General features: G+C 45.3%; 1 protein-coding gene across 1 annotated transcript; it reads right to left on the reverse strand.

The window, feature by feature from the left end:
- Positions 1-683: 683 nt before the first annotated feature.
- On the reverse strand, positions 684-7,637 carry LOC139835514 (uncharacterized). The gene is made up of 3 exons (XM_071825370.1): positions 7,575-7,637; positions 1,347-1,536; positions 684-1,268 (listed from the first exon to the last, which is right to left on the reverse strand). The coding sequence occupies exons 1-3, from the start codon at positions 7,635-7,637 to the stop codon at positions 823-825; spliced, it is 699 nt and encodes a 232-aa protein (XP_071681471.1). The 3' UTR covers positions 684-822.
- Positions 7,638-13,814: the final 6,177 nt, after the last annotated feature.

The following is a 13,814-nucleotide window of genomic DNA, read 5'->3' on the forward strand; positions in this document are numbered from 1 at the left end:
TTCAGGAAGAGTTTTTGGTTGGACGTTCCGAGGAAACATGGAGTTGTAAACCATGGACAAGGTCTTGGTACAGAAGTCAAGGAAATCGCGAGTTTGAGAGGTGCGATCTTGAAATCTGACAATTTGGCGGGTCCTCTCCGGGGTAGCCCAAAACAAAGAACCATGATCCAGGGAAAGATTAACAAGGAGGTTTGTCCTAGCACTTACTCTCTCTTCCTCGGCAGCAGCATCAGTAAAGGCACCTATCAGAACAAAGAAGTGGAAACCTTTAAGAGACAATAGCATGAAGATGAAAGATATCAGAGGATGAAACAGGCATACCCGACATATCTGCACTGGCTTCATTCATTAATTCGAGCATGAAATTTTCTCGAGTAGTCGCCTTTTCAGCCTCGGAAGCAGCAAACTCCTTGGCAGCCACGGCCTCGCGAGCTTGCTGGAGAGCAACTTTTTCGGCTTCAGATGACTTGCGAGATTGTTCCATCATCACAAGTGTTTGCTTCTTTGCATACTGAAGCTGCTGTCGAAGTTCGTCCAGTTCTTGCGACAAGGTATCGTCGACAGGTGCAGTATCAGCAAAAGTTCTCCTCGCGTGAGAAGAAGAAGGCGACACATTGGAAGGAGCGGAAGTTGGAGTATAGTTATCAAATATCAACTGAAATATAAACAGGATAAAATCAAACGACAAGCAAAGATAGAATTTTTCATTAATCTCTTGGAATAATTACAAGGGCATTACAGTGGAGCTAAGGAAATACGTGTCGCTAAACGACTACTTTGGCGACAAAAGCAAAAGAAACAAAGAAAAACAGAGGCATGCAACTAGACCTCCGGCCTTGACGAGCTAGGAGTCGACGCTGGCTTAATCCCGAGATAGGCCAAGATCTTCTTCGTGTTGGGCTTGGCCGCCTTGATCAGCGACTTCCACCTTGATTGTTCTATTTGCTCGGTGTCGCCAACTTTCATCCAGTCGATAGTCTGTCGACTGTCAGCAACCAAGGCGACAGTGTTTTCAACGGCAACCTTCATATTCTCTTGGCGCATCTTCAGTCCAAGGTCTTCCGGTGTATTGAACATCTTGGCAAGGTTGAGGAAAGTCGCAGGCTCCTCCTTCTTCGGGAAGAAGTAGGGGAACAATGCCGACAATACTGCATTAGCATTCGATACACCTTCACGAATCTCGGACCCATGAAGCTCCAGATAGGAAAGTGCGTCAAGGACCGGATCATCGACAGGATTCGTCAGGTCAAAATCCTGGTTTGTTTGGACTGTCAAGGAAACAAAGTATTAGTGAAAAGACAAGAAACAAAGATTCTCCTAAAAATAGAAGGGAGCAGTAAAATTACCGAAAGTACGGCGACTCTGAGTCTTCAGGCGCTTGAGGATTCCTTCTTCACGAGAAGCTTGCGCAGCTTTGTGCTCATCTAAAGCAGCTGTAGCATCCTTAAGCTTTTTCTGCAGTTCCTCGACACCAGCAGCTTTCGCCTTGGCTTCATCAGCTTCGGTCTTGGCTTTGCTAGCAACGAGGTCCGCTTTCTTGCGAGCCGCCTCACTTTGCTCAAGTTTTCGAGAAAGTGCGTCGGCGCGTTCGTTAGCCTCTGCAAGTTTCTCTGTCGAGATATGAAAAAAGAGAGGAGAAAGATCAAAAATCGCGACAAGCACCAAGAGTAAAAAATCAAGGAAAAATAGCAAGTACAAAAGTCGTTACCTTCGGCTCTATTAGCATATTCACGGTACCCAACAAATTGGGAACCGATGCGGAGAAGATCCTTGATCATAGGCTGTTCAACATGAACACAGAAAGAAAAACATCGGCATGAAAAAGAGAAAAGGTGTGAAAAAACAAAATAAGGAAAATATAGATGTCGACAAGCTTACATCATCTAGGAGCAGAGTCGACGAACTGCCCAACTGAGGGGCAGGTTCAATAATCTTTTCAACCCTTGCCCTTTTTGGTGAAGGAGCAAGGGGCTTGATGGCGGAGTAGTGGTGACGACGTTTTGTTGAGGAGGCGAGGTTTCTTCTCCTTCAACTAGCGTGTCCGAGGCAAGTACGATGCGTGACGTGCTTGTCCGAGGAGCCACGTCGATAGTTGGAACTTCTTCCTCGTCATCGCTAATAATCAAAAAATCGGCAGCATAAAAAGCAAGACAAGCTAAATATTTCGAGTACAAAAATAGAGAGAAATAAAGACGACTTACGAGCTGATGAGGGATTCAGCATAAAGATCGTAAGTTGCCTTCGGATGAGAAGGAACAACTTCTTCAGCCTTAGAGGTGCCAGAATCTTCAACATCAGTCCTTTTCCTTTTGTTCTTGGGAGAAACAGCAGGAGGAAGGGATTGCGTCGATTCACTGGCTTCAGACTCAACTTCTTTTTCATGAGAAGCCGCAGATTTGTGAGAACCCGCGACTTCACTTTCACGAATAGCAGAACCTTGAGTATCTTCGGCAACGATGGCCTGTTCTTCGACTTCTCCACCCTCCGGAAGAGGAGGAAGGGAAGTCATGGTAGGATGGTTCTGTAAAAAATAGTGACCAGAAGGAAAATTAAAAGAGATGACAATATAATGAGGTGCAGAGAAAGTGCAAAATAAGGTAAAAACTCGGCAAGACAAAATACCTCGGGAGTGGATTGGCGGCGCTGTACGGTTCCACGCGACAAGAGGAAGGAATTGGGTCTTTACCAGGCGAGAAAGTCTTCGAATCAACTTCTCCAAGTCCTTGGTGGAAAGATCACCGGAGATTCTGTTGGCGTCATTTTTACCAGAATATGTCCAAAGGGGATTTTTGCGAGCCTGGAGAGGCTGCACTCTAATCCTAAGGAAATAGGCAGTGATTTGAACACCAGAAAGCTCTTTGCCTCGAGTATTTTGAAGCTGGCGAATACGAGACATGAGCGCCTCTGTCGCCTTTTTCTCTTCCTCGGAAGCTTCGGCATCCCAGGAGCGGCGGCGCTGAATTTTGGCACTTCCGTCGAAAGGAACTATGTTGTGCTCAACGGAGTTGGCGCTTTCTTCGTGAATGTAGAGCCACTTTTTGCGCCATCCTTGGACAGAATCAGGAAATTTGACGTCGAAATAGTCGACATCAGTGCGAACACAGATAACAACGCCACCTATGTTATAAGTGACGTTGTGGGAGCCATTGCGGCGGAGGCAGAAGATGCGTTTCCACAGAGCCCAATTGGGAGGGATTCCGAGGAAGCATTCGCAAAGTGTGATGAAAATAGAAATGTGAAGGATGGAATTGGGAGTCAATTGGTGCAATTGAATCCCATAAACAAAAAGAAGACCGCGGAGGAAATCGTGGATTGGGGTCGAGAGGCCACGGATGAGATGATCAACAAAACTAACCCGATACTCCATTGGAGGCTTGGGGTAGCTTTCTTCGCTAGGGAAGCGGATGGCGTCCTCCTTCTTCATGAGGCCAAGCCTCTTCAGCATGTTGGTGTCTTGGTTGGAGATTTTGGATCTCTCCCACTCAAGATCCTCGGCGGCCATCTTGGATTCCGGAGTGCTGTGGCGAGTCAGACGCGCGCGCGGTGGCATCAATGGCAATGACAGAGCAATGTGTGTGAGTGCGGAAAATCAGAGAGAGATTGGGCGCAGGAGAAGTTTTGCGAAGAGGAACAGGTGAGCGGCGCAAGCGAGGGGATGAACGGAGGTTGAAGAAAGGTTTATATAAGAATCGGGTGAAGCAGTGTGCCGTTGGATGAAGAAATCGTATGGTGAGAATAGATCTTCTAGATACAAGGGTAAAAAGGTATTTTTACTGAGATAGGCGTTACTGTACGTGCGCCAGAAAAAGCGGAGGACGTGTGTCCCCCACTTGCACGACGTGTTAACGTGGTGGAAGCAATGGACCCACAGGGCAGAAAGATCACGACTATTCGAGAGGGATGAAGTAAATTTGGTTAAGGGAAGCATGTCGATAAGAAAAGTTAAAGAAGATTGGCGACAGGAAGAATTATTCAATACTTCGGGAGCCTTTGATCAAAAACAAGTTTTTCCCCAAATGCTCGGGGGCTACTTCGACAAAAAGTAAAAATTCGACTATGACAATATAGAAATTGCGGAGCCTACAACCAAGTACAAGTTCTTGGCTGTAGCCTCGGGGGCTACTCCCATCGGGAGCGCTGTTCGCGCACCCGAGGGGTAAAAAAAAAGAAGAAGAAGAAAAAGATCATATTGAGAAATAATGACAATATAGCGACAAGGTGGACTAAAATGTTGAGCCTACAACCAAGCACAAGTTCTTGGCTGTAGCCTCGGGGGCTACTCCCATCGGGAACGCTGTTCGCGTGCCCGATGAAATTAACAAAGGAAAAATAGAAAAGCAAGAGAGTATATTTCGAGTTGTAGTTAACTCTACATATACTCCCATCGGGAGAGCAGTATAAGTCATATTTGACTCGATAAAATGTGCCATTCCAACAGCCGGAAAAGCACTCGACAATATATTCTCAGAACGCCGAAGTTGCGATCAATTTCTGAATGCCGCAAATTTGCGAAGGTAAGACCCCAGATCCGTTCTGCTGGGCGTGGCATCGCCGAAGACTGCGCTCTGCTACTTTTATCCGTATCAACAGATACGAAGAAAAATCCTAACGGACGCGTTAGGTACCCGATAAATTTGACTGGGACTCGACAGAATGGTAAGACCTTAAGCGGCACCTGTCGAAGTTTACACCAGTATCCCGAGATCATGTCCAGGGACGTGATTTTGAAGTAGGTTTTTGCGGATTGCCACTAGAGCAGTTAACTAGTACCTGATCCGTCAGATGAACTAGCCCCAACTACCATTATCCCTGTACAATATAGAATCTTATGTGAAGAAATATAAAAAAGTTAAAGCTTTCGAATAAAAATAAACAGTGGAGATTTTCCCTGATTCTACGATTCAAGCAAAATCTCGGGGGCTACTGACATAGGCATCCCAAATGGGCCTGCCGAAGATAGTACCCGGGGTTTACTGAAGGCCCACTACCCGAAGAATAAGAAGATTCGGGAGCCCAAGATATATCAAGGAAAGTCAAGAGTTGTAATAGGAAGTGTTATTTGTAATCTGGCGGGATGAGTTAGAAACCGTCCCGGACTCTGTAACTTGTATAGCACGAATCCCTCGGCTCCACCTCCTATATAAAGGGGGAGGCGAGGGACGAAAAGAGAATCGAATCATTGTCTGCAAACCCTAGTTTTCATATTCGTCGAGTACTTTCCGGCTGAAACCTTCGAGATCTACTTACCCTCTACTTCCAACTAAACCCTAGCCTACAATCCATAGGCATTGACAAGTTGATACCTTGTCACCTTGTCCCACGTGTGTAAAGGTGACAGTGTGTGCACCGTGTGGGTCTCTTAGGCTATATTTCACAGAATACTTATTCACTGTTATGAATGGCATAGTGAAGTGCTTATTTATATCTCTTTATGATTGCAATGTGTTTTGTACCACAATTTATCTATGTGCTACTCTAGTGATGTTATTAAAGTAGTCTATTCCTCCTGCACGGTGTAATGGTGATAGTGTGTGCATCGTGTTAGTACTTGGTGTAGGCTATGATTGTGATCTCTTGTAGATTATGAAGTTAACTATTGCTATGATGCTATTGATGTGATCTATGCCTCCTTTCGTAGCGTGAAGGTGACAGTGTGCATGCTATGTTAGTACTTGGTTTGGTTATGTTGATTTGTCATGCACTCTAAGGTTATTTAAATATGAACATCGAATATTGTGGAGCTTGTTAACTCCGGCATTGAGGGTTCGTGTAATCCTACACAGTTAGTGGTGTTCATCATCCAACAAGAGGGTGTAGAGTCTAGCATTTATCTATTTATTCTGTTATGTGATCAAAGTTGAGAGTGTCCACTAGTGAAAGTATGATCCCTAGGCCTTGTTTCCAATACTGCTATCGCTGCTTGTTTACTGTTTTACTGCGTTTCTACTGCCTGCAATATTACCACCATAGACTACACGCCAGCAAGCACTTTTCTGGCGCCGTTACTACTGCTCATACTTATTCATACCACCTGTATTTCACTATCTCTTCGCCGAACTAGTGCACCTATTAGGTGTGTTGGGGACACAAGAGACTTCTTGCTTTGTGGTTGCAGGGTTGCATAAGAGGGATATCTTTGACCTCTTCCTCCCTGAGATCGATAAACCTTGGGTGATCCACTTAAGGGAAACTTGCTGCTGTTCTACAAACCTCTGCTCTTGGAGGCCCAACACTGCCTACAAGAATAGAAGCTCCCGTAGACATCAAGGTTCTAGAACATTCTAGCGCCTTCCATAAATGCACCGGATCATTTCCAAAGTTGGAAAGTGATTTCCTATATATGAATCTTATTCTTTGGACCATTCCGAACCTCCTCGTGATGTCCTGGATCCCATCCGAGACTCCGAACAAATATTCGAACTCCATTCCATATTCCATATCTACTTAAAACGACATCAAACCTTAAGTGTTTCACCCTACGGTTCATGAACTATGTAGACATGGTCGAGACTCCTCTCCGACCAATAACCAATAGCGGGATCTGGAGATCCATAATGGCTCCCACATATTCAACGATAAGTTAGTGATCGATTGAACCATTTACATAAAATACTGATTCCCTTTGTCACGCGATATTTTACTTGTCCGAGGTTTGATCATCGGTATCTCCATACCTTGTTCAACCTTGTCACCGACAAAGCACTCTTTACTCGTACCGTGGTATATCATCTCTTGTGAACTATTCACATGCTTGCAAGTCAGACGACATTCCACCGAGAGGGCCCAGAGTATATCTATCTGTCATCGGGATGGACAAATCCCACTATTGATCCATATGCCTCAACTCATATATTCTGAATACTTAATCACATCTTTATAACCACCCATTTACGCATTGGCATTTGATGTAATCAAAGTACCCTTCCGGTATAAGTGATTTACATGATATCATGGTTGAAGGACAAGGTAACTATGTATCGGAAGCTAATAGAAAATTGAACTTAATGGCGTGATCTTATGTTACGCTTAATTGGGTGTGTGTCCATTATATCATTCATCCAATGACATAACCTTGTTATTAATAACATCCAATGTTCACGATCACGAAACCATGATCATCTATTAATCAACAAGCTAGTGATACAAGAGGCTTACTAGGGACTCCTTGTTTTTTACATAACACACATGTATCAATGTTTCGGTTAATACAATTATAGCATGGTATGCAAACATTTATCATAAACACAAAGATATATAATAACCACTTTATTATTGCCTCTTGGGCATATCTCCAACAATTCCAGACCTTACAGCAACAGTAAATCCACCACCAATACAACACCTGAACTCCAGGTTCTCCAAAAGTGATGCCTCGAAGAAGGTAACAGTGCACAAGGACCATCATTGCCCGATCAAAGATCTTAGGTTTTCACCCTGCAGATAGTTCCCGCTCTCAAAACAATGCCTGCAACAAGGCCATTGCCAGACATAAACAATTAAGTCCAAACCTTAGATTTTCACCCTGAAAGGTAAGACTCCAAACTTCACCAGTGTTGTCTCCCCCACTTGCATACTGCAGCTGCGAAGCCCGGAACACCAAGCAAGCTCCTCAACAGTGCAGGAATTGTAGCCTCCATTGCTAGTCCTCCAATCCGGCCATCATGATATTCTCCGGCTCTTACTTCACCTTGACAAAAATGTCATCAGCAAATCTTCGCGCCGCTCCCTCTAGAACCAAACAGTCAGAATAAAAGTTTGGGTGCGCACGACCGAATACCTCCTGATCCAACAAACTCCAAGCATAAGGTGCACTATTACATTCACCGTTGGAGCCTTTTGAAACTCAACACTCCAGCCAGATCAAGAAGGGAACGCATCAGGCAAAACTTCAACTTCGTACAAGAGGAACCCTAGGACATCCACCTTTATTCAAAAGGCGCACCAATATCCCCCACTCCATCGGCCGACAGCAGAAGAGAAGACGAAGTGTTGGGACCGACGATTAGGCAACCTGCTCGGCCATCAAGCGCGTGACATGGGATCTAGCAAGCCAAGCAGCCGAATCAGGACCAGATTGGGCCCAGATCCCCGAGCCGCCGCTGCCCACGAGAACCACCACCGTCGCCCGCCTCATCCCTCCGCTGTAGAACTCCAAAGCCCACTGTCTCCTCGCCCCACCACCGTGATGCGAAGTGGAACGCGTCGTCTCCTTTCCTCCACCTTCGGAGGGATGGGCGCTTCTACCGCCGCCAGCGTGGGCAGCGGCCAAGCGGGGGAGTGGGGCTGGGGCTAGAGACGGCGGAGGAGGTCCCCCGGGATTAACCGGGCGAGGGTGACCCGAGAGGTTAGGAACAAAATAAATACAACGCAATCAACTCAATGGAAACATTAGTCCACATGGACTGTCATTAATTACCAAAAACCACACATGTAGGATCCATGCACTTTCAAATAGAGGAACCACCAACGCGACCGGCCACGCGTCAGCGGTCCAATGACGGCAGCATGGCGGCCGCAACTCGGGAGACGGATGGAGAAGCAGAATCGGTGGCACAAACAAATCGCAGTGTAATAGCCTAATAGGGGAATATCAGAGAACCATCAACGGTGCTTCCGCGGCTAGCTTTGGAGTCAATAACTTCCGTCACTCGACTCACTTTGTGGTTTCTTTTTCTAGCAATAGTGGTTTGTGTTTGCTAATAGTAAAATTAATTTTGTAATTATGGATTTAATTAATATGGGAAAGATAAATGATAGAAATGGTGTTGGAATTTTGTTTCTTATGATTAAAATTGGACCGGGTTCGTGGATTCACTTGACTACTCTCTCATAAAAGTGTAGTGGACGTAAAAAAAATACATGCAATATAATATCGATGAAACTTATTTATGTATATGATTAGAATTCATATGGGCACCATGTCCTATCACAAAGATGATGCAACACATCCCTCCTATACTCCTCTAGAAAACTTCAATCAATCTGGAATTAATAGAGCACGGTATTTGGTACTTTGACGTGATGTTTGATATACACATATACTACCTTGAACAAGCAAGATTATCATAGTTGTCACTAGATAGATATAGCACATACATTCACTTAATCTCTAGTGAGGTAACAAAAGATAGGTAAAAAGCAAAGTAGATCTCGAATTTATTTTCACTATTTAATCACTACCACCATGTTACTCCAACTAATACACACGTTCCCCCACAGATGTTCTCTCATACAAGTTGGATCAAAACAAGCACTTAAGACCAGGATACATTATATGCATCTACTCATACACCTTACACATAATGAGATTACAATCTCCATATCCACCACATAGAAATTACATATATGACCATAACAATGTTGGGGCTCATATGATACTAGATCAATGGCAGAACAAGAGAGAAATAGATCAAACTACTGCCACAAACCAATAGTCTAGAGGTGGACTACTCCCTCTTCATCATGGTGATGATGGTGGAGATGTTGGAGAAGGTAGAGATCCTCCGGCAGCGGCTCCGGTGGAGTTTCCCCTCCAATCTTCATTGATCTGCCTATGTTTTTGTGTTTCGGTATTTCTGTGGCGCTTTCCTCCCGAGATGTGTAGGTGACCCTTTTATAGGGGTTTTAGGTCAAAACATCAATCTGGAGATGAAGACGGGCGGCTAGTGATACTCGAGGGGGCAAAGAGCCTAGGTGGCATGGCCAAGCACTTGGGCCGCGCCACCTGTCCTCTTTCAGCCCTCAGGGCTCCCCTTCAGGTCCTTCTCTTTGTGAAGAATTAAGCCTCGAAAAATACATGTTCAATTTAACTTCATTTAGGTCTCTGAAAGTAAAAAAATACATAAAACAGAGTTTTCCCGTTCTGCGGAATTATAACCAAAAGAAGGAGGATCATTGGAATAATCCCCAAAATCAATATAAAACATCGATGTAACATTATATAAGATGCAAATGTGTGGGAATATATGATAATAAACTACAAAGTTCATGTATTGCATCACCTCCCTATATGTTGTGTCTTGCATGGTTCTTCAATCATAGCTAGGCCGGGCCCAAGCGTAGCTGGGTAGAAACCGCCGAATCGGCAACTTCGCTGCAGCCACCCTTCATCCCATGCCCCGCTGACGCAAAAGGGGCATCTTTCATTTGAATTAGAGGTAATAAACCTGAGGTCGATTGTAGTCAAAACGTAATTTTCATTTTATTTAAGATATAAAACCGTGACATTTTATTGCTTTGAATCTCGTGATTAAATTTTGGTTTGTTTCGTATATAGCATATGGCTTCAATTTCGGCCTTTTGCCCTGGGTGCAACGGGTCATCTAGTATTTGTAAAGGAGTCTTAGAGAAACTAAAAATGGATCTAGTTGCAGCACATTGTCACGCTTTTATTTTGCTTACCCATTCTATGATTTTTTTTATCGATTGTTGCATGGAGTTTTCTCCTGTTTTTGTGCGTTCCTCTCTCATCATGTTACCTGATGCCTGGTACTGAACCGCCATTATGCCCTAAGTGGTTAAAATATCGTTCTTGCAGAGCCAATTCACAGATGCATGAATTGATCATGAGAGCTTCCCTTTGTTATAAGTTTAATGCATGATGAATCAGTTCAGATTGGTTTGACAGTATTCAGTTGGTCCAGATTGGATTAGTAATTTTCTTGTGTGTAGCATCTCAATTGGTTTAGGTTCTAGATTTCTCTCTTGCAGTTAGCATCTGTATTTTTAGGCACTTGACTCGAATAGTCAAGTGAATTATCTAGTGTGCAGATACGTACTAAATGTACATATGTCCAGAATTCTTAATTGTAGGACTGATGTGGAGCTTGCTTACATGGTATAGTGTCGGCAGTTTGTATTTGAACTGAACCTAGCAGGACTGAAAATATGGTATCTGAAAGTTCTCCGTTTAATGGTCATTGCTTTTTATTTTATTGCTTGCACAAATTTTTTTTAATCGAGATCTGATTGTGCAGAGGGAGTCTATTTTCTTGTTGCACAAAAAAGTTTCTCGGCCATGAACTGTCCTTGAATGGTGTATATGTTCCTCAGGTGGTTTGTCCACCACGATCAGCAATTCTTACTTTACATAAATGGTTTCCGTCTATTGCGATGTTGTTTTCATTAATGAAACATGGAGTACCAAATATGGGAGCAAAAAATATCTCCAGCAATCGATTAAGGATTGATAAAAAAAATTAAATTAACATGATGCAATAAAATGATTATATATATCGACCGCCGGACATACGCACAAGCGTGGTATCGTGACGACTCTGCTCTCTCTCTCCCCCTTATCTCTATCTACAGTAGAGAGGCGAAAAGGGAGGAGCCTAGTTTCCCTCCGTCCACTGTCGCCGGCGAGGGCGCTGGCTCCCTCTCTCTTCTCTCGTCGCTTCGGCGGCAGGGGGAGAGTGGGGGAGCTCCAGCTTCTTTGGCCTGGCGTGTAGATAGGTGTAGGGTAGGTCTTTTGGGTGGTGGCGCTCGGTCGCTGCCGCCGCCGCCGCAAATATATGATATTCCGGGCCTCTGCCTTGACGGCGCTCTGCGGCGACGACGAGGAGCCGCGGACATATATCTTCGCTGCTCGTTCTGGACGGCGGAGGTTGGGTTCCCAGGCGAGTTCTTCGAGGTATCGGCGGAGCTCTCCTCAGGGGATTTTGTTCTTCTGCTTCTACCGCGCCATGGCGTCGTCTCCTCTCCAGCGCCGCCGGGAAGCTAGAAGAAGGTATACAGGAGTGAAGTTGGCCTGTGCTAACGCTGCCCTTGGTGGCGGTCTCGGCAGTCGGGAGAGGATAGCGGTTCGGGAGCGGACTGGAGGCCTGTCGGCGGCAGCTCTGCCGATTTTCCCCGTTTTGTTCGGTGTGCTTCGGTGGAGTTGTGATCCGATCTACAGCATGGGGATGATCCCCGTTTGATGTGCCCCAACGTCAACGGCTCCTCCGTGCGGGGATCTTCTCCTTCGACTAGTAAAGCCAGCGACGGCGAGGTGCTGGCTCGGATCCAATGAGATGTGGAGAAGATGGTGTGTAGGGACTCCCAGAGGCCTTTCTGTTTTTTCCTTTTTGTTCGGGGGTCTTTCTGCATTTGTTCCTGGACGCATGTACTTTCCCGTGTTTTCTGGTGGTTTCCGTGTATGTTGTATCGCTGATGTTTTAAATTAATGATCACGGTTTACCTCTCTCAAAAAAAAAAGCGTGCTGTCGTGAAGAAATAAAATCGTGGCATTTCATCACTTTGAAAAGGCTGCCAGAATGAGCATGTGACACATGGATACAAGGAGATGGATGCGGTGAGAGCGAGCGATCGATCGATATGTTGGCCCGTTCTTTCTTTTGTTGGAAGATGCATCGATCGATCGGCAATGGAGACCATGCTGGTTGCAGCTGCCTGACCGGCCATCAACTTCGCTTTCCCCATGCACTCGTGGGTACGAGTACCACGCACTGACATGTTCATCGTCTTGCTTACGAATTGTAGACTTATTCTGTCCCATCTTTCTGTGCAGGAAGAAGTTACAAATACGTTGCATGTATATAAGCCTGGAGATAATATGAGTTGGTCGTTTTTTTTTTCTTTTGGTTTTGCTAATTCTCAACTTGTGCTCAGTCACCTCTTTTACCGTTAGATGATTTGGCTAAGGTTCGTGTGACTGGGTCCCACACTCTCACCAGCTGTATGCCTGTATCTACTGTATTTCCCATCCTCCTCTGCCTCACATTCTCGCTAGTCGGGGCCGACGTGGGTGGCTGAGGCGGGCCAGTTTCCGGGTGAGGAAATACATTAGCATTGGAGGTCCAGGTGCATGATTGCCAGTGTCGGACAAGAAGAAACGAGTGTTAGAGCTATGACCAGTGTGGCGGTGGTCCGGCGGGGAAGGACCTCGGGGCAGGATGGGGCGGCGAGGCATCGCGGTACCGCGCCAGTCAAGGGAGAGGTTGAAGGTGGTTCGGCTGGTGTTGTTTACGGGGGAGGCGTGGCTCGCCAGAAGGTGGAGATGAGCGGCACTCGCTAGAGGTGGAGAAAAAGATCAGGGTGAAAGAGCAGTGGTGACGTTAGTCGTTGATTTAGAACTAACTTGTTCTTAGTCGATTGAGTCCATATTTCTTAACCCATGGGAAATATATGGTGGTTCTACTTCTTGTGATAATGGTTTCCTAATTTCCTACAACATCATCTACGGACTAGGGGATCGAGTTTCTTTAATTGAGTGTAAGACCAAAATAATGCTTATCCCATAAAATCTGCTTGGGCAGCTGGAGTTCATGTGACGTGAGGGTCCCAGTTTGATGTCCAATTGTACATCCCCGAGAGAGAGAGGCACATCGTGAAAGGAACAACATCATCACGTCGTCACTTTGAGGAAACTGCCAGCATATCATGTATCCTGTGAGATGCATACAGTGAGAGCGATCGGTCGATACTCGATCGACCAATACGTGCCCCATTATTTCCTCAGTTGGATGATGCCGACATGTAGGTAAATTGACCTCTGTCCGAGCAGATCGTACGGCAACACCTATGTATGTTTGTGATTTTGCTAATGTGCCGATCGACACGTCACAACCTGTGAATGAGTTCAAGCACCGCGAGTGATTTTTCTGCGAAAAAAATTGTGTGCCGTGTTTAGGTCAAGAAATTCTTCACCCGCACTTGACCGGTTATTTGGCAAATAAAAGGGAAAAAATTCATGTAGGACACCAGCAACCTTTGACATTTTTCCTTGGGTGTAAAGTTTCTTGCTGTTCCTTTGTCATATGTTGCTGGATACGGGTCACATTGAGACTGGATGTTGTCCGATGCCCGACCATAGC

The sequence above is a fragment of the Lolium perenne genome, chromosome 2 (genome assembly GCF_019359855.2).
Source record: "Lolium perenne isolate Kyuss_39 chromosome 2, Kyuss_2.0, whole genome shotgun sequence".
Lineage (NCBI taxonomy): Eukaryota > Viridiplantae > Streptophyta > Magnoliopsida > Poales > Poaceae > Lolium > Lolium perenne.

Coding starts and splice junctions, on each gene's coding strand:
- LOC139835514 (XM_071825370.1), bottom strand. CDS start 7,637: ATGGAGGCTACAATTCCTGCACTGTTGAGGAGCTTGCTTGGTGTTCCG. Junction 1,537..7,574: donor TTCCGGGCTTCGCAGCTGCA/GTATGCAAGTGG, acceptor GCGGCTCGCAAG/AAAGCGGACCTCGTTGCTAG. Junction 1,269..1,346: donor TCAGAGTCGCCGTACTTTCG/GTAATTTTACTG, acceptor TTTCCTTGACAG/TCCAAACAAACCAGGATTTT.